At 54.6% G+C, this 20,485-nt stretch overlaps 1 protein-coding gene across 1 annotated transcript; it reads left to right on the top strand.

The window, feature by feature from the left end:
* Window positions 1-2,829: 2,829 nt before the first annotated feature.
* ABCC2 (ATP binding cassette subfamily C member 2) lies at window positions 2,830-20,192 on the top strand (the record flags this gene model as incomplete). Its single annotated transcript, XM_084264911.1, has 32 exons — window positions 2,830-2,871; window positions 3,234-3,407; window positions 3,869-3,994; window positions 4,998-5,132; window positions 5,551-5,673; window positions 5,989-6,044; window positions 6,282-6,513; window positions 7,120-7,301; window positions 7,867-8,044; window positions 8,259-8,513; window positions 8,987-9,052; window positions 9,526-9,663; window positions 10,002-10,148; window positions 10,435-10,523; window positions 10,613-10,675; window positions 10,861-10,987; window positions 11,148-11,324; window positions 11,417-11,584; window positions 11,886-12,072; window positions 12,796-12,928; window positions 13,730-13,835; window positions 14,099-14,318; window positions 14,750-14,904; window positions 15,881-16,036; window positions 16,115-16,314; window positions 16,937-17,063; window positions 17,465-17,566; window positions 17,661-17,804; window positions 18,065-18,223; window positions 18,488-18,654; window positions 19,020-19,214; window positions 19,608-20,192. The coding sequence occupies 32 exons, from the start codon at window positions 2,830-2,832 to the stop codon at window positions 19,735-19,737; spliced, it is 4,659 nt and encodes a 1,552-aa protein (XP_084121037.1). The 3' UTR covers window positions 19,738-20,192.
* Between the last annotated feature and the right edge of the window lie 293 nt (window positions 20,193-20,485).

Below are 20,485 nucleotides of genomic sequence, written 5' to 3'. Positions count from 1 at the left end.
GGTAGGGGGAAGCAGTTGGGTAGGCAGGGGTGGTGGGCATGTTAAGTTTTAAGGGAAGGAGCTTCTAACTACCTGAAGGATTAGGTGAGCTAGTTGTGAAGCCTCCTGGGCTGTGGGGTGCGAGGGCTTGAGTGAGGATTGGGCATATGGTGAGATGGGTCCCTTCCAACTCACTGTATTCTATGGTTCCTTGGGGAGGGTGGGGTGATTTTTCTCAGGGACTTTCCAGGTCCGTTTCCTAACATGAAGCACAAACCCTTTGCTCAGACTCCAGACAGCACTGGGGACAATGTGCCTTGTGGGTTATTTCTGTCTGGTTGGAATCTGAGCATTAGATTCAATTCAATTACCCTGCAAAATACCCAATGAAAGATTGAAAAGTGTCAGAGTGGTCCATTAAAAGAGACCCAGAGCTAAAGCATCTTTATTCTTGCTAAAAGCTGAAGAGAACGCCCCTGGCAGCAGACACAACAGGTATTCTTAGTAAGAAAACACAGGGTTCAGATTTGTCTGCCCATCTTGGCAATGGCATACAGCCTGTGAGGATGGACAGGCAAGTGTAATATTTGACGAGGTGGCAGCACCTTTTGTCACATTAAGTAGGATGAGGTGATTGAAAATCTATAACCAGCCTCAGTCCGTATCTTCAGTGCAAAGGCTGCACCCACCTGTTCACGTGGATCCATCAGAGCTACCGGTGTCTCCCGACACACGCCTCGGGAACACGTGTGGTAGTTCTCAACGTAGGAGCTGGGGAAAGAACAGCTGCCTAGGGCCAGTGTTGGAGCCTGCTTCAGCACTGGCGGGTGTGCAGGCAGTAGGAAGGATCCAAAATCAGAAGAAATGACTTAATTTGTAATTGCAGTCAGTGTAGTTGAGAGCCTACGTTAAGAGTTCATGGCTTATATTGTGAGATTTCGTGAGTCATGGTGATAAGGTACTGGTAACACAATTAACATGCTGACACAGCCTCCCAACACATGGAGTTCAGTTCTTTTGTGTAAAATCTAAAGATAAAAACAAGGGAAGACTTCTGAACTTGTGGGGTTAGAGCGTATCCAAGTAGAGAAACAGACCCTTCGGAAGCAGAAGTGAGCAGTGAGGGCTGGGCTAACTTGTAGGCTGCCTTGCAGAAGCCTCTGTCCTAGACCAGACCCCGTGCAGGACGGGTGCAAGATGCCTGCTGATTGAAAACGTGGGTTATAAGATGGTGAACAGGTGGGTAAAGGCAGGGGAGCACAGGGAAATGGTGTGGTATTGTTGGCCAAGGAGATCTTATCACTTTGATTAGCTTGGTCCTACTGCATGTTTTCTGGGTGTTGTAGTGAAGGTAGCTGTCCAGAGCGAGCTGAAGGACAGGGGCGTGCTTTGGGGCTTTTAGGAGAAGCATGTCCCAGGTAGGAGGGTACAGTGGGGATGTGCTTATTTTGAACATTAAGGGTAGCTTGTATCTGGTGCTGAGCAAAGCACTTTGTCTCCGAATGAGACAGCCCAAGGCCAGGGTGAGGGTGGGCTGAGACACACACTGAGCACAAGTGATGGGGCAGCGGGTTAAACAGAACGTGTGGTGAGTGAGTACTGTGCAGCAGGTCTCCATGTGGCTACAAGTGAGGCCAGGGGACATCTGTGCCAGAGAGCAGAAAGAAGAATCATGTCAGCACTCTGGATGGAGAAGGGCTGAGGGAGTGGCTGCTCCATTCACTTGTAACCGCTGTGTCAGATTGCTGCTCTCACCAGCAGTGCGTTGCTTCCGACCTGGAGGCACTAGCACTAGGGGTAACTTTATTTACAAAACCAAGTGGATTTAATCAGACAAGCCAATAATAATTAACCAATGAGTTGGACGTTGAACCTTCGCCTGCTATTGATGGTAAGGGGGGTGATCCTGAGCAATTACTCATTGTATCACCCTTGACTCATGAGCTATCTGCTAACTCCATGAACAATGAGACAGCAGAATCCTTGAGTTACACTACCTTTCCCCTTTTACCTGCTGTTCCCCAAGAGCATGCATGATAGAGCAACTTCAGCTCCAGCCTTAGAATAGCACCATCCTTATCTGCCCTCCCACCTCTACTTTTCTACTGGTCTTCTGGCTGTCTCAGATGTTGGGGGCAGCCTTACAATGAAGATTCAAGGTCTCCTTTGGGGTTTGTGGGTAGCCAGCTGCCATAATGTGCTGACAACAGAGACGTGGGGAAGGGAGAAGCAAAAGGAAGAGCTGGGAAAGTCTCCAGGCTGTGCAGGCCAGAGGAACCTGGGGACTCGGAAACACCACTGCAGTATGTGGTCAGCTCATCTGCCAGACACTGAGGAGTTCCAAGGCCTGGAGCACTGCTGGTGCCCTGGGCCTCCTTGCTGGGTGGTACAAGAAGAAAAGGGTACTGTTGTCTCTGGCTCCTAAGGGAACAGCCTCTGCTAGACCTTCTGGCAGTGTTCAGAGGGCTTGTTCTGGCAGGAAAGTCCTGTTGCACCAAAGCAGGTGGTTGTCCTTAGTGGGTTTGTATGAGCCTGTCTGGGTTGGTGTGCACTGTGGTGTCCTGCAGTGACTGTGCCAGCAGCTCCCCCACACCTCCCCTTTCATCTCTTTCTAGGACCTTTCTCTCCTCCCTTCCCCAGAGCCCATGCAGTTCCCAAAGGCCATTTGGTCACTGCTTTGGTCTGTGGTGTTACACAACAGCACCAAGTTAACAATTAACTGCGTGTCATCAGGGATTTTGTCCCAACGCCGTGCGAGGGTGTGTGGGGACTTTTGTCCCAAGCATCCACCCAGGACTCTCAGCCAAGCAGAGCGAGGGGAAGGAGCCACTGTCTCTTCTTGCCGGAGCCATGTCTGCAGCCCTGGACGAGTTCTGTGGCTCCGTCTTCTGGGTGAGTGGCTCTGTCACCCTGTCACCCATTCTAGGGGCAGGATGCTCAGCGAAAGGGGAGAGCAGCAGATCCCAAGGCTCACAGTGTCTTCAGACAGTGGGACACAACTGGCAGCACTTGGCTGAGGTTCTGGTGTTCATCCTGGGCTGCTGTGGCACAGAGTGCTGTGCGGGGCCTGGGTGGTATCCACGAGATACGGTGTGAATGCTCATTCCCTGACTGAGTCCTGTCCTGGTTTAGCAGGGATGTCCTCCTACCTTGCATGAGCACTGAAATGCTCGGCCAGGAAGATGGGTTTTGAGGAGGGGGCTGCAATGGGAGCTATCCCAAGTGACTTGGCTGACTGTCCTTGCTGTCCCCAGAATGCCTCCTTCCTCGCTCGTCCAGATGCCGACCTGCCCGTGTGCTTCCAGCAGACTGTGCTGGTCTGGGTCCCCCTTGGCTTCTTCTGGATTTTGGCTCCATGGCAGCTCCTGCCCATGTGCAAATCCAGGAACAAGAAATCATCTGTGACCAAACTCTACATCATCAAACAGGTAGAGAGGGGCTGAGGGGGCACAGAGGGCAAGCTGGAGCAGCTGCAGATGGATAGGTGGTGACTGGAAAGCCTCTGGGCTGGAGTCAGCTGTGGGATGGAGAGATGAGAAGTGAAGGAGAGGAGGAGCAATGGGCTAGGGCACCATCTGGGACAGAAATGGAAAAGGGAGCCCAGAATGAGGCATGTTTGGGACAGAGGGGAATGGGATGCACTGGGAGGGAGGGCTGAGGTGTGTACTGGGCTGTTACCCTCTGAACTTAAAATGATGGCAGTGATCCTGTGGAAGTACAGCAGCTGCACAGGAGTCTAGAAAGCTCTCCTGGGCAAGGTTTGGATTGGAAAGGGTGCAACTGTGTATGGGGCACAGTGCTCCTATGCATGACTGCATTGTCTCCCAGTGTCTCCCAGTGCTCACAATGGGCTGGGTCTCCCCTCATGCTTATTCCCCTCTCTCTGCAGGTGCTGACTACCTTGCTGGTGCTGACAGCAGTGGCAGAGTTGGCCCTGGCATTTGTAGAGGACACGGAGCAGGACCCTCTGCCAGCTGTCCACTACACAAACCCCAGCCTGTACATTGCCACCTGGGTAAGGGATCAGCTGGTAAATGTGCTGTGTGTCACCAAAGAGACAGGGTGTGGGACTGCGGGACCAAGCAGCAGAAAGCTTCCCGTGATGGAAGCTGTGTCCATGAGGGAAGTGTAGCCTGGAGGATGGGTAGGGACGAGCCCTGAGCACGTGTGGTTGGTGCACAAGGGCTAGAGGTTGAGGGCAGGTGTCTGTAAAGCACTCTGTCCTTCTGTCCTTAAAGCTGGGCCAGATGTGGTGCCTGTGAGCACAGCTGGGCTCTCTGGCTGCAGGCTTAGTAGCAGCAGCGTGAGTTTCACAGGACTGATTGCACAGTGTGAACATCAGACCACGTCTTGCTGCTCTGATGTCTCACAGCTTCTCAGTTTTGTGTGAAGAGCTGGGAAGTGCCACAGGACACCCAGGCGGAGGAGAAAGCTGAGGACATAGGGGCTGTTAGCTGGATGGAAGGTGTAGGTATCTTGCAAGAGATGTGGGAAATGCCAACAGCCTTAACAGAGCCACGGTGCTCGGGAGCTACACGAGAAAGCAAGAGTAACAACAACAAATGTGCCATTTAGTGTTGTGTGCAGAGTTCATGTGAGATGATAAGCACCGCTGGGTCTCTGATCTGGCTTTACTTCCAGGTCTGGAGGCAAAGCGCAGGAGACAGGGTGTGACTGACTCCTCACAGCTGGGTGTACCTGAGAATCTGGGGTGAGAACAGCCAAAAAGAGAAACAGCACCGTGCTGTAATGTCAGGGTGTCTTCAGACCCTGCTTCTCCTACAAGGAGCCTGAGGTTCTGTATTCCTGAAACAAACCTTTGTCCTGTGCAATTAGCTCTGAAGCTTATGCAGGGTTGGCAGTGGCTTCAGGCACTGGGAGCTCAGTGTCTTAAGGCAGAGCATCCCAGCAGATTAAGCGTGCTGGCATCCTGGGGCACATGCTTCAAGGGTGTGTTGAGAGCCTGGACCTAACCCTGCAGCCCTACCTGAACCTCTGACTGTTTTCCCTTCCCCCAGCTCTTGGTCCTGCTGATCCATGATGCGCGACGCTTCTGCTTGTGCAGAGACTCAGGGATACTTTTCTGCTTCTGGATACTGTCCCTGCTCCTTGGGATATTGCCATTCCAGTCACTCATCCGGAGAGCCCTGCAGGTTGGGTTTGTCAGGAACCTCTGCGCTTCCCATAGCCTTGTTCTGTCCCCAAAGAAAGCCCCTACAGACTTTGTCTCTTGACAGACTCTCAGTGGTGTCACTGAGGTCCCAGTTGCCCTAGGGGCCTTGGAGAACCAGAAGACACCTGAGGAGGAACTGTTCTTTGAATTTGTCCTGTGTCTTTGGGGAGGCATAAACTCCCCAGTTCCATTTTCTCCCCTTATGAGCTTACTGGAGGAGGTCAGGGAGCAGCAGGGAGGGGTGGCGAAGGGAAACTTGAGCCAGGACCCAGAGCGAGTTTTGCACTGCCGTGTTGGGCTCAGCCATGTTCACTGTCCTGCCAAGGGATCTTGCCTCTGAGGGCCAAGTGGCCTTGAGACAAGCCCTAACAGTCACCTTGGCCTCTCCGTTCCTGCAGGCGCCAATCTCCGATGTGCCACGGTTTGTCCTTTTCTTCATCTCCTACGGGCTCCAGCTGCTGCTCTTCCTCATCTCGGGCTTCTCAGACGTTGCCCCGGAAACGAAGGAAATGGCGAAGAAGGTGGGAGGTCCATGCAGGGGTGGGCTGGGGGTACCACGTCCTGGTTGGCTCTGTGTGGGGCAGGGCAGGCTCCATGCAGAGACAACTCCTGGCCCCTGTGGGAGGGGACTTCAGCAAGGGGCATGCAGCCTGGGGCATCTACACATGTGCCCAAGGGGGCTGCTTCTGGCTATGAGATGGGGTGCCTGGGGCTGGAGCTGGCACAGTTTGAAACCTTGGGGATTTCTTAATGCCTGGGGATGCTGAGTCAGTTCTTGTCAACCTTATCCCTCTGCATCAACAATCTCTTGGTACCCACTTTGCTTTCTACCCTAGAACCCAGAGGTGACAGCCTCCTTCCTGAGCACCATCACCTTCGAATGGTACACCAGGTGAGCTGGGATGTGTGGGAGGTTTGGTTGGTGAAATACGGGGGTGGTTCAGGTTTGGGCTAGTGCTGTTTTGGGGAGCCTCCAGTACAGGCTTCATGGGGTTAGTGGAGAGAGGCACAACATTTGGGGCAGCCTGAGCTCAGGGTCAGGCTGGGTGTGAAGGCTCTGCATTTGCAGCAAGGACTCTCCCTCGTCTGTAGTGTGGGAGACTTGCTGACAGATTTCTCTGCCCCACAGTGTGGTTTTCAAGGGCTATCGCAAGCCCTTGGAGATAGAGGATATCTGGGAACTGAGAACTAAAGACAAGACACAGGCTATTTACAATGTTTTGGAGAAGAACATGAAGACTGCAGTGAGGAAGGCCCAAGCAGAGCTGGAGAAACGTAAACGCAAGAAAAGACGCCGGGCAGGTGACCCAGACCATGGGAACAACATGAGTAAGGCCCAGAGCCAAGACATCCTGGTGCTGGTAAATCCCTTCCCACTCTTGGTCTTGCATGGGACTGAGAGATCTAGATCCAGCTTTGGGGAGTAGGGTCACCTCTTTTTCTGGGTTTTCCCCTTTTTGATTCTTCAGGACCATGGGCAAGTATGGGGGAACCCATGACAAAATCTTCCCTGCCCTTGGCAGATCCCTGTGTGTTGAGAGACCAAGAAAGTCTCTATCCTCCTGCCTTACAGAAGGCCAGGAACCACCCTCAAGTCTGCAGTACAAGCAGCTCCCTTTTCTCTGTCTTTCCTCAGCCCTGATACCTCCCAGAAACAAAGTCGGAGTTGAGCATCACTCTGGTTCTTCCTGGGGTGCTGACTTTTGGCCTGAGGAGTTCAGGCTGGTCTGGGGTTTGCAACAGCTGTTGTTGGCACATCTGTGCAAGAGAGGTGTTAGTACTGGGGCATTTTATTGCACTATTGTTGGTATGATATGAGCAGAGATCAGCGAGAGGGAGCATGACAGGAGGCAAAGCTAAGGCTTCATTCAGCATACCAGGGCTGTGGCACTGCCTTGGAAGCATCCTTCCTGGTGCAAGGAGCCTGCACAACCAGCGCCTTTACTTCTGTGTGGGTTTCCCTCTAGGAGGAGAAGCAGCCAAAGAAGAAGAAGAAGGAGGACAAAGGGGACTCTGGCCCTCACAAGGATTTCCCTAGGGGCTGGTTGGTGAAAACTCTAGCCAAGACCTTCTGGCAGAACCTCCTGCTGTCTGTGGCTTTCAAGTTGGTGCATGATGGACTTGTGTTTGTCAGCCCCCAGCTGCTGAAGTGAGTCCATTCTCCCTCTCCCTGCCTGCCCTGTCCTGGCTTTGTACCCAGTCCCACTACCTCCCTGTACATACTGCATCCAACCCCACCATCCCCACACGTGTACCTCTCCCAGCCCCACACCCTGGGGATGTTTTGTGCCCTCACCAAAGGTCTGAGAATGTGTTGGGTTACAGTTTCATGAAGAACCGGTCTGAGCTGGCTGACAGCTCTTACAGGCGGTATCTTGCTCCCTGCTCCCTACATGCTTTGTTGCACAGTCCCGCTCCATCCTTGGAGGCAATCCTGGCTCTTCTCTGGGGCCCTCCATAAGTCAGTCCACCTCAGCCCAGCAGGGCCTGCCCCATTTGTCTTGCAGAGCTGCAGTCTCTGTGGCTGATCTGACACAAGTGGCCTGCTGCTGTATGTGAAATACAGTGTCCCCAGGGGTAGAGGGTCCCCAGCTCGCCGAGTGTCGAGCCAGCTGTCCGGGCAGGGTCCCTGTCACTGCTGCTGTGAGGATGCTGTCCCTGTGGTGGTTTGGAGCATCTTGCCCGGGTCTGTCTCACGGGTCACTGCCCCCCAGGCTGCTGATCGCCTTTGTGTCGGATGAGGAGGCCTTTGCCTGGCAGGGCTACCTGTACGCCATCCTGCTCTTCCTCACGGCGCTGATCCAGTCCCTCTGCCTGCAGCAGTACTTCAGCTTGTGCTTCCAGCTTGGCATCAACGTGCGTGCCAGTCTCATCGCTGCCATCTACAAGAAGGTTGGTATGGCCCTGTCATCGCTGCTGCTGGCTTCTTCCAAGCTGGGCTTGGGATACTGTCATCCGTTCCCCGCCCCCTCGTCCTGGGGTGGCTGGGAGGGAGGTTTCTCTCCAGAGCAGTGCAATGGGAATGTGTTTGCCCCCATGCTAAGTCCCTGCTCTGTGCCAGGCTACTCCCAAGCTGGCCTGAGGTGACTATGCTTTCTCTCCCCAGGCTCTCACCATGTCCAGTGCCACCCGCAAGGAGTCCACGGTGGGAGAGACTGTGAATCTGATGTCAGCTGATGCCCAGAGGTTCATGGACATGGCCAACTTTGTTCATCAGCTGTGGTCATCCCCTCTGCAAATTATCCTGTCCGTTGTCTTTCTCTGGCTAGAGCTGGGTCCCTCTGTCCTGGCTGGCATTGCAGTCATGGTGCTGCTCATCCCCATAAATGGGCTCTTGGTTGCCAAGTCCAAAAACATTCAGGTCAGTGGTGGGAGCAAGGTGGCCAACCACTTCTGAGGCTCATGGTTGCTCCCCTCACTTATTTTACATACTCCCTTACCCTTCCCTGTTGTGCTGTGGATTTTTCACAGCCTAGAAGGTTCATCTGACTGGGGCTGGGGGAGCCTCTAGCCTGAGCTGGAGGAAATCAGCTGAGATGAGCAGGGGACAGGTGAGGCCTGTTCTACCATCACAGATGAACTTGAATAGGGCTCGGTATAGACTTCAGGACTAAAAGTGAGATATCACCAACCACAAAATAAAGCTCTAGCTTCTGCCTGACAACAGGGTACTGTTCTTCCCCAGGTCATCTAGAGCCCCAGGGAGACAATGTGCAACTTTGTGGGATGACTTCTCTGGGCTCTGGAGCCCACCCTTCCCTGTGGCACCTCAGATCTATTTCCAAAGGGGAGCTGCTGTCTGGTTTAGGTGACCTCTGGCTCTTCTCTTTGTAGATGAGGAACATGAAGAACAAGGATGAACGCATGAAAATTATGAGTGAAATCCTCAATGGAATCAAGGTGAGCAATGGAGCAGAGACCTCTTGGGCAGCTGCTGCATTCCTTTTCTGGTGCTGGAGGCAGCACATCTGTATAACCCTACAGTACCAGCATTATAGTCTAGCTTGGGGCCCCTGTATCTGGAGTAGCATCCTCAGTCTCTACAATACCCTTGTTTTGCTCACCTTTTGAAAGGTTGTCTGGGGAGGAGCTCTGGGCACCTGGACCAAGACTTGGGAGCCAAGAGAGAGTTTTCTTTGGGTTTCTGGATGACTGTAGTGGTGAGAAGGCTGCCATGGGTAGCAGAGGGGCTGGCAGTGACTTGTAAGCCAAGGGTGAAGGAGTGGGAATATTGTGGTGTAGTGCTATAAGCCATGGGGCAGGACAAGAGACGGCAGGTACAGTGGCCAAGCAGGTGCTGGCCACCAGCAAGCTGAGTGTGGAGGTGGACATTCCCATGAGGCCAGCACTTGCTTACCCTGCTCATCCCACAGATCCTGAAGCTTTTTGCCTGGGAGCCTTCATTTGAGAAGCGAGTCAATGATATCCGAGCACGTGAACTCAAGGACTTGGTGAACTTCAGTTACCTGCAGTCAATCTCTATCTTTGTGTTCTCATGTGCCCCCTTCCTGGTGAGTGCCAGCGGGTCTGGGGAGGGTTGCACCTTCCTCAGAGCTGGGGTTGGGCTGTGTGGGGTTGGGAGAGGTGGGGAACCTTGGCTGCAGTGCTTCTGCAGCATGGAAGAGGCTGGCTGACATGCCTGGGATGCAGCATATGGTCCTGACTGCTGGCAGGAGAGCTCTGGTGGAAGGGGATCCCATCAGAGTGATGCAACAGGATCCAAAAGAGAAGGGAAGCAGGAGAGAGATGGGTCCACAGCAGTAGGGCACTCTTGAGGTCTAAGGGGAGAACAAGGGTCTGAGCTGCACACAACCACACCAGTGGTGGCTTTCCCTGCTCTCTGTCCTAGGTCTCCTTGGCCAGCTTTGCTGTCTATGTACTGGTGGATGAGAACAATGTCCTGGATGCACAGAAGGCCTTCACTGCCATCTCCTTATTCAATGTGCTGCGCTTCCCCATGGCCATGCTGCCCTTGGTCCTCTCTTCTCTGGTGCAGGTCAGACCTCACACAGGGTAGAGGATGCAGGGGGATCTTATGATACCTCTGCCCAAATCAGCACAGAGGTCTCGGGTGTGCGATGGAGCTGGGCCTTAGGCACACAGGGGTCAGTGCGCAGGGTCAGTGGGGTGGGACAAGACTTGCATACATGATGCAGGCTTGGGGCTCAGAGGCCGTTGCTTGGGTGGAGGCTGTGCATTTGGGATGCTCTGCTTACGGGGCTCCTGTCAGCCCACCCAGCTGTGCCCCATGCCCACATGACATCCTTCTTCCGCCATGGCAGACAAACGTGTCAACAAAGAGGCTGGAGCGCTACCTGGGGGGAGAAGACCTGGACACCTCAGCTATCCAACACAACCCCATTGAGGGTAGGTGAACCCCCAGGTTAGTCCCCGTGGGTCATGGGGTGGCCCAGCCCTGGCCTTCCCCAGCCCTGAGGCATGACTCTCTGTTGCAGGCAGCGCCGTGCGTTTCTCAGAGGCCACCTTTGCCTGGGAGCGGGGTGGCAATGCTGCGATACGAGAGTGAGTGCTCTGTGCCTTGTTGGGGGCATTTGGGTGGGCAGAAGGTCTTTCTCTGTTGTTAGTTGGGGGTGGCGGTCGCACCTCGCAGTTCTGTTAGAGGCAAGTCCCCCAGAGACACTGCTCTGGGCTGGTCCCAGGCAGGAGCACGTGTCAGCGCTGCTTCCTCAGCCCTCATGTCTTTGCAGTGTCACACTGGACATTGTGCCTGGAAGCCTGGTAGCTGTGGTGGGGTCTGTGGGCTCAGGCAAATCTTCGCTGGTGTCAGCCATGCTTGGGGAGATGGAGAATATCAAGGGACACATCAACATCCAGGTGAGAGGAGTTGGCTGTTGTGGGAGGCTGCGGTTGCTGCTGCCCAGGACTGCCTGGTTGCTCAGCAGAGTGGCAGCAGGGAAGGGCTAGTTCTGGAGTGATGGGTCAGGGCAAGGACAAGCTGCAGGAGATGGCAGTGTACGTGTGTCTCTCTTTCCAGGGCTCGCTGGCCTATGTCCCTCAGCAGGCCTGGATCCAGAATGCCACGCTGAAAGACAACATCCTTTTCGGGTCAGAACTGGATGAGGCCAGGTATCAGAAGGTCCTCAAAGCCTGCGCCCTCCTTCCAGACCTGGAACTGCTGCCTGCGGGTGACCAGACAGAGATTGGAGAGAAGGTACCACCCTGGGCACTATGGGTTCCCACAGCAGAGGACAGAGCTGTTGCCCTGTGCCAGTCCAGTGCTCAGAGAGGTCCCTTCCATTCCAGGGCATTAACCTGAGCGGGGGCCAGAAGCAGCGTGTCAGCCTGGCCCGGGCAGCCTACAGCAACGCAGACATCTATGTCCTGGATGATCCGTTGTCTGCTGTGGATGCTCACGTCGGCAAGTACCTCTTCGAGCATGTGCTGGGGCCAAAAGGGCTGCTGCAAAAGAAGGTGAACACCCACACCCTCCTCCTCACCACCTGGCCAGGCAGGGATGGCACTGGCACAGTGTTGATCATCCAGGGATGTCTGAGGTTGCTTGCTTGGGACAGAGAGGGGTCCTGTAGTTTCCATGCCTGGCTGCAGCAGGCAGGGGAACCCTAACAGGTCGCCAGAGGGGTGCCCTGTGTCCCCATTGCTGGGCAGTGATAATCAGAGATATCCCCAGGTAGGGGATGGAGAGATCGCAGGCCCATGGGTGGTGGGTGAGGGGTGCTCTGATGCTCACTGTCCTGCAACCGCTCTGTTGCAGACACGGATCTTGGTGACACATGGTATCAGTTTCCTGCCCCATGTGGATAACATCGTGGTGTTGGTGGGAGGAGCAGTGTCTGAGCACGGCTCCTACAGCACTCTGCTTGCCAACAAGGGGGCCTTTGCCCAGTTCCTGAGCACGTATGGCAGCCAGGAGGAGGATGCTTCAGAGAGAAATACCACAGGTACTGGGAATGCAGTGGGACTGCTGCAGTTGGAAAGGCTCTGTGTGTGTCTTAGGGACATGAAAACCCCATGATCTGCTCTGTCAGTCTGACCTGGCTCTGTCCAGCCCAGGTGCCAGCTTCTGGCAACCAGAGGCACAAGGAATTTCTGCCTGAGATTTGCATCCAGACGTTGTGTTGAGCAGCCAGCAAAGGACACGACTAATTTTTTTACTCCATTTTTAATTCATTTGTTTATGGGTCACATGATCTCATGTGGCAACAGGCCCTGTACCTTGGTGGTATGTGTGCTTGGTGCTATGCGGAGGGGTGCTGTCAGGTCAAGTGGATGCTCACCCTGCCTGGGCTCAGCTGGAGCCTGGATATCCCCAGTCTATCCCCACAGGACCCATCTCAAAGAGATACTCCTGACCTGGAGTAACACGGCCTACCAGATCTTTCACCTACTGACGTAACAAATCTCTGCTTGAGGTTCCTCCACTGGTACTGGGATAGGTCAGCAGCAGGGCCCTTTAGCCCTGTGTCCCCTGCCAGTTGTCCCTCCAGCACAACGGATTTCCTCCTCCTTCTATACTGGGCTTGCAGCCGGGCTGGAGAATGTGTGATGTGTGGGGGTATGACACGGCCTAGGCCTGGGGTTGCAGGGTGGAGCTGGGTGTGGTGCATGGGGTCTGCTCTCTCCTCAGTGCCTGACCCTACCTTCACTCATCCCTACACTTGTAGCTGTTGCTTTAGCTGGGGATGAAGAGCAGGGTGATGACGACGTTGATCCTTGCGTGGAGGAAGGCCCTGATGATGTGGTGACCATGACCCTGAAGCGAGAGGCCAGCATCCATCAGAGAGAGTTCAGTCGCAGGTGGGACTTGTCCTGCCTCCCTCCCTCAAAGACATGGGTCTGGGGGCTTCCTGGGGACATTCCTGCTAGGAGCCTCCCTACCTGCTCCTACCATCAGCTAGGCTGGGGCAGGAGCATCTGATCTTGCCTTTACTCACATCAGTGTGTCACAGCCTTACTCTGCAGTCTTCCCTGAAACTTGTGCTGCTGGCTGGCCCTGCTTTTGAGGCTAAGGGCTATGATTTCATGGCTGCAAATGCCTAGGGCTTCTGTGGGTCTCATTCAAAGCTGCCCCAGTTAGGACCTTATTTCACGGAGGGCTCATGGAGTCCCAGGGCGGCATAGGGACGAATCCCCAGGAGGGTAGGACTGTGGTGATCTAACCTGGCTGTCAGCTAAAACAGCCACCCAGCCATCTGCTCTCTCTCCCACTCAGTGGGAAGCGGGAGAGAGTCAAAAAGGAAAAGGGTAAAACTTGTGGGCTGAGAAAAAGTTGGTTCAGCAGGACAGAGGAGGAGACGATAGTCACGATAAAAGAATAGCCACAGCAGGTGATGCACAGCACAATCGCTCACCACCTAAAGCTGATGCTCAGCTGGTTCTCAAGCTGGACTGACTCCCCACACAGTTATGTACTGATGGTATGGAGCATCCCTTTGGCCAGTTGGGGTCAGCTGTCCTGGCTGTGTCCCCTCCCAGTTTCTTAGGTGCCTTCCACCTTCTCGTTGGCCAGGCACTCTATCCCTGCCAAAACCAGGACAAGGACCTGTTGTGTCATGTTCCAGCATCCTGTGACTAACTGTGTCCATCATCCTCCTGCAGCCTTAGTAAAACCAGCACTAGTTCTTGGAACAAGACCCAGGAGGAGCCTCGCAAGATGATGAAGGGTCAGAAACTGATCGAGAAAGAAGCTGTGGAAACTGGCAGGGTGAGGAGGAGGGATGGGGTGGGCCCTGTGCTTCTCTGCCACAGTGCTACAAGAGCCTGGCTGTGGCTCAAAGAAGCTGGTGCTGGGTGGCTGTGGCCCCATTACAGCCAAGAGGCACTGAAGGGGACAGAGCTGCCTGTGTGCTGGTGGGCAAGGCGGTGGAGGGGAGCACCATGGGCAGCAAGGCAGGAGTCCCAAGGCTGTGCTGAGTGCCCTTGGACACAGTTTGCTGGGCAGTGGTGATGAGCTGAATTGGTCCACAGGTGAAGTTCTCCATGTACATGCGGTACCTGCATGCTGTTGGCTTGTGGTACTCTTTTGGGGTTGCCATAGGCTATGTCGCTCAGTACGTCGCCTACGTGGGGACCAACCTGTGGCTCAGTGCCTGGACTGACGACGCGCAGCACTACCTGAATCAGACCTACCCTGTTGAGCAGCGAGACCTGCGGATCGGTGTCTTTGGGGCACTGGGGATGTCACAAGGTGAGTGTGGGAGCACAGAGGGCCTTGCTCACCTCCGCCGTGTGCTTCAGAAGGGATATGGCCTGCCAAGTCTGCAGCCAGCAGCGCAGCAAGGAGCAGGGGGCCCAACATGGCGTCCATCTGCCTGCTGCTGCCTCTGCCCTGCTCCTCTCCCAACCAGTATAATATCAGCCAGTATAAATTGTCCCAAGAAGTCTTTATTGCTCCCTTAGGTTGAAGATTTCTGGCTTTAAACAGTCTGGAGATAGGGCTCAAGGCTTTCCGAAAGGGTTAATGTTCTTCCCCTGTGGTGGGATGCAATTACTGATGCCTCCTGAGAAGGTGGGACGTAGGACTCAGAGTGGCTCGCTTGTTACGTCCCTTGAGCCAAAGGGTGCCTGTGGCCAGTGTCACTGTGGGTTGGTGATGACCTCCCTGTGCTGTCCTCACAGCTCTCTTCCTGCTCTTTGCAACCATCCTGGCTGCTCGGGGTGCCATGCGGGCATCCCGGGTTATGCACCAGCAGCTGCTCAGCAACATCCTGCGTGTGCCCATGAGCTTCTTTGACACGACCCCAACGGGACGCATTGTGAATCGGTTTGCCAAGGTAAGAGAACAGCCCCAACATGGAGAAGGTGCTTGTTCCAGAAGGTCTGGAGAATGTCAGGTGGTGGGGTAGCCCTATTGCTGTTCAGCACTGCACAGATGAGCCCTGATCAGGGTCTGGAAGGACACGATAGATGGGAGGGTGACTGTGAGGCAAACCACATCCTGGGCTGTACCAGGAGGAGGACAGTGGCCAACAGATCACAGGAAGTTATTATCTCCTCTGATTAGTGCTAGGGAGGCCACACCTGGATACTGCATCCTGTTTTGGGGCCACCTGGTCAAGAAGGATGTGGAGAAACTGAAGAGCAGGATTACCAAGAGGGACAGGAGCCTAAGAGCTCATGTCCTGTAATGACTTGTCCTGGCTGTGGATTCTTGGCAAAATATACAACATTTGTTATGGAAATGAGACTCATAAAACAAAGAGAAAGTTAGAAAGGAGGGAGAGTACGGACAGGTAGTTTCAACTGTGCAATAACTTCATTTCTTCCTTTGCTGACACCTCTTGATTTTTGGGAATAAAAAAATCTCTCTTGAGATCAAGCCTATCGGCCTGCTGGCTTTACTCTGAGATGAGGGAGTTATGTGGTGCCCAGCTAGAAGGGAGATGATGGCCAGCTGGAGACTGGGCTGTACCAGCATGGGCCTGTGGTCAGCCCTGTCCCTCTTCCTGCCTCAATTCCTGCCCCTGCATCCTGGGTCCAGATGAAGATGCAGTCCCCAAAGCTGCTCTGTGCTATAGGAGAATATTATAAAAAGCTGCTCTGTTAAATCATCTGTTCCCAAGCTAAGAGCTGTGGCTCTATATGGGGTTGTGACCCTAACATCAATTCAGTGTCATCCAATAATTCTGCAGGTGTCTGGCACGGTGTTACCACATGAGTGTGTGGGAACCCTGTCTGCGTGGAGCCTTTGGGCTTCTCCTTCTCCCTGGGGTTCCTGACATTTACCCCCCACTTCTTTGTATCCTCCAGGACATCTTCACGATAGACGAGACGATTCCCATGTCTTTCCGCAGCTGGCTCTCCTGTTTCATGGGCATCGTTAGCACACTGGTCATGATCTCCCTGGCCACTCCATTCTTTGCTCTCATTATCATTCCCTTGAGCATCTTCTACTATTTTGTGCTGGTAAGTAACCATGGCTTGAGAGAAGCTTCTGCCTTGCTTAGAGCAGTGTTGGTAACCAAGCCGCGTTCCTCATTTCAGCGCTTCTATGTCTCCACGTCACGCCAGCTCCGACGTCTGGACTCTGTAACTAGATCGCCCATATACTCCCACTTTGGTGAGACAGTGTCAGGCCTTTCTGTGATCCGAGCCTATGGGCACCAAGAACGGTTCCTGCAACAAAATGAAAGCACCATGGACATCAATCAGAAAAGTGTTTACTCCTGGATAATCTCCAATAGGTGAATTTTACTCCTTATGCCACAGCACAGCCTGCGTCACCTCTGCCCAAGGTTTCTGGGTCCTGAGGGAGGTCCCTGAGATGCTGCAGTCAGTCCTTCCTCTTGAGCTCATGTCTGAGGATCTGTGTAGGAACTGGGGAGCTTGGGATAGGGACACCATCTGTGGGAAAGAGACATTTTAGGGTGATTTTGAATGCCAGAGTGTGGCCTCCTAGAAGTGTTCTGAGCCTGGGCAGGGTGAGCTGTGCTGTCAAAGGCTGAGATGCTCTTGGTGGGCTCTGGGAAGAAGCAGATGCTCCAGGCCAGGTGGGAGTGCACTGGGGGCAGCATCTGGTGTTGACATATTACTGGGTAGATACTTTGGGTGTGTGAGGGTTGTACAGTCGGGGCTCCTCAGATACATCACCAGCACAGGATGGTGCGAGGCACGGGAGCTGGCAGATGACATGAACCTGCTTGCAGAATCAGCTATAAATTACATGCTGGGGCCGTATGTACAGTGCTGGGCTCACAGCTGGGTGTGCAGGGGTGCTAATGGGGTGCTGGTATCGCTGGTGGGCCCTGTGTTGGGTGCAGGCAGACACCTCTCCCACTGTCCCTCAGCCTTGCTCTCCCGGTGCAGGTGGCTGGCCATCCGTCTGGAGTTCGTTGGGAGCCTGGTGGTCTTCTTCTCTGCGCTTCTAGCTGTCATTTCAAAGGGCACTTTGGAGGGTGGCATCGTGGGTCTTTCTGTCTCCTCTGCCCTCAATGTAAGTCAGTAAAAGTTGTTTGTTATTCCAGGGCAGGGATATTTCTAGGAGCAATGCCCTGATGGCTCTGGGCTGGCTGCAGGATGCTGCCCTGCCTCCAGCGCTGATCCATGGAGAGGGGATTGGCTGGGGTGTCCCATCACCTGGGGAGCTGGAGTGGAGCCAGGACAGCACTGTGAGGGGGGTGCTTGCTGCCACGGAGGGGAGCACGTTCCCACTCTGTATCAGAGATGCCTCAGCAAAGCTCTAAAAGTGCTGGGGAGAGGGGGCTGTGGCTGGGGAGTGAAGGGCTGGTGGCCAGGCCAGGGATGATCACGCCCAGGGTGAGTCCCTGAGCTGAGGTGGGAGGTGGTTGTTCCTGGGTCCCACCGAGCTCTGTATCCTCTGGCTCTGCCACACAGGTGACCCAGACACTGAACTGGCTGGTGCGGTCGTCTTCAGAGCTGGAGACGAACATTGTGGCTGTGGAACGGGTACACGAGTACACGAAGGTGAAGAATGAGGTGAGCAGACCAGGGCCCAGGCAAACACCTGCTGTGCAGTTTGGTGCTAGCCAGCATCACAGGGCACAACCCCCTAATGCTCCTGTGCCCCCAGGCTCCATGGGTGACAAAAAAGCGTCCACCCCGCGGCTGGCCCAGCAAAGGGGAGATCCAGTTTGTGGACTACAAAGTTCGTTACCGACCTGAACTGGAGCTGGTTCTTCAGGGGATCAACTGCAATATTGGGAGCACTGAGAAGGTGAGGATCTCTCGGTCTGTCCTCACTCTACCTTTTCCATAGTGACAGGGTCTTAAAGTTGCTTCTGTCGTCCTTAGTCTGTGGGTTGGTGATGGGATGTGACCCCCTGGAGGCTTGAGCTGTGGGGCAAGAACCAAAGGAGACAGCCTGGGAGATGGTCACTGAAATCGCAGGGCAGGAAGGCCCATCAGAACAAGATGGAGACTATCTGCCTTGTTTTCTTCAACCCTGTCAGCCAGTCTAAAAAGCTGCTTCCACAGGTCGGGGTTGTGGGACGGACCGGAGCTGGAAAATCCTCCCTCACTAACTGCCTCTTCCGGGTGCTGGAGGCCGCTGGAGGGGCAATCATCATCGACGGGGTGGATATAGCTACAATCGGGCTCCATGACCTGCGCCAGAACCTCACCATCATCCCCCAGGTGAGCTGACCCTATCTTCCCACGTTCCACAGCCGTGCATCCTCCCCAGGCTCTGTTCCCGGGCCAAAGCATCACCCTTCGAGCATCTCTGGGTGCTGTGGAGAGTTCAAGGATCTTTGAGTATGCTGTCACCACCTCCCCAGCACAGCTGCAGGCAGCAGGGCAGGCAGGCTATGGTCAAACTTGGGGTTCTGGACCAGCTATAGCAGCTACATCCCGCTCTGCTGAACGTGGTGTGGCTGAACGCGCTACTGTTGCTGGCAGGACCCCGTCCTCTTTACTGGCACCCTGCGGATGAACCTGGACCCCTTTGACCAGTACACAGATCAGGAGGTCTGGGAGGCCCTTGAGCTGGCCCACCTGAAGACATATGTGCAAGACCTTCCTGAGGGGCTGCTGCATCTTGTAAGCGAGGGAGGAGAGAACCTGAGGTGAGTGGAGGAGTGGAGCAGTGCCCAGCTCTCCCCTTTCCCTGGTCCCAAGGACCATCCTGAAGAGCAGCCTCCAGCAGTGGCTGTCCAGGGCCGAGGGCACCTAAGTTTCTGGGACTGAAGGTGGGAGGAAACGGTCTAGGAGCCAGGGCTGTCAGGGAACCAGCATGAGTCAGCCCTTCCATAGTGGCTCAGAGAACAAGACGCTGAGGGATGTCGTGCTCAGAGTGGCAGATGATCAGCTTGGGCAAGGCCAGGGTGGGCTGGGCAGGCACGGTGCTGGGGTCAGGGCAGCGAGTGGCAGCAGGATCACACAAGCTCTGCTGGTGCCTGCCTAATAACTCGTGTTCCCCACCTCATCCCAGTGTTGGGCAGAGGCAGCTGGTGTGCCTGGCTCGGGCCCTTCTCCGCAAAGCCAAGATCCTCATCCTGGACGAGGCGACAGCAGCTGTGGATCTGGAAACCGATCAGCTGATCCAAACCACCATACGGAACGAGTTTGCTGACTGCACTGTCCTCACCATCGCCCACCGCCTCCACACCATCATGGACAGCAACAGGTACTGCGGGGCTCTGGCCTCTCAGGGTGGGCCAAGAGCTGCTCAGCAGCAGACGGAAGGAAGTGGCCGGAGGGGCAGGGGTGGATGCGGTGCCCAGGACAGCAGTATGCAGAGCTTCCCTGACAGTACAAGGCTGCAGAGGGTGGCCAGTCAGTAGTTATGCCTTTCTGGGGAGAAACATGGCTTGGGATCCTTCTTCACAGCAGCAGGCCAGAGAGGAGTTGTCGACACCTTGTGTGTGTCACCCCACCAGCACAGGGAGGAGAGCTGTGGGCTCTGTGAGCCCCATATGGTAGCTGTACATCTGAGGGTCGTCGGGGCTGCAGTGCTGATGCCAGCAGCGTTACTGGCTCAGATCTGGGGACCTCAGGCTTTTTTCTTTCCTGCTGCCAGGGTGATGGTGCTGCAGGCCGGCAGGATTGTGGAATACGACAGCCCTGAGGAACTGCTCAAGCAGCAGGGTGTCTTCTCTGGCATGGCAAAGGACGCCGGCATCACGAACATCGAAGCCACCACGCTGTAGGTGCAGCAGAGCAGTGCGGGTGTGTGCACGGGCAGCTCCCTCCCACTGGCACTCACCCAGCAGGCACTGGCCTCTCCTTGCAGTCAGGATGCCCAAGACACTCTCTGCAGCTGGGAAGTGGAGAGGGCAGCTTCTCTGGCTATCATGAACAGAAGATCTGGACTTCAGCAGGCTGTTAACCTTGCCACTACTCCTTGCCTGCTGTGCACATACACAGGGGCTGGAGCTGATAACTTATTACAGCATAGAGAGGGGGAAGGCACCTGCCAGACAGGGAGACCATGACCCCCTGGGCGGGTATTAGTTTTTGTATGTTCCATGTCAGGGAAACCTAGCTGAGGTGCAGTAGCACTATGGAATGAAAATTTCCTTTAATCTAAGAGTGACTGTTATAATTTATTTACTTTTTGTAACGGTTTCTACTCTTCCAACTAAAAAAATCTGACTTTAAGGCATGCTTGCTGAGTCTCAGTTTGGTTTAACCCTGGAGTTCAGGGAGAAGCTGGTAACACAGGTTACCCAGACACACGTGGGTGGAAAGTTCGAATGGAATGGCACAGGTCTACCCTCTACACTCTCTGGAGGTCGCAGCAGAGCATTTGCAGAATAAAACAAGACAGTCCCTGGGTCTATCCAAACCACTAGTGGGGCAGATTTTGGGCTGTGGCTCAACTACACACCTGGCTGTGGTAGAGACAAGCTGGAAGTGCAGGCACACATGCACGTCACAGGAGCACACACAAAGTAC

Source organism: Gallinula chloropus, assembly GCF_964237585.1.
Source record: "Gallinula chloropus genome assembly, chromosome: 5".
In the NCBI taxonomy this organism is placed as follows: Eukaryota; Metazoa; Chordata; class Aves; order Gruiformes; family Rallidae; genus Gallinula; species Gallinula chloropus.
The sequence above is the reverse complement of the archived record's forward strand: the minus strand, read 5'-3'. Positions and strand labels throughout refer to the sequence as shown.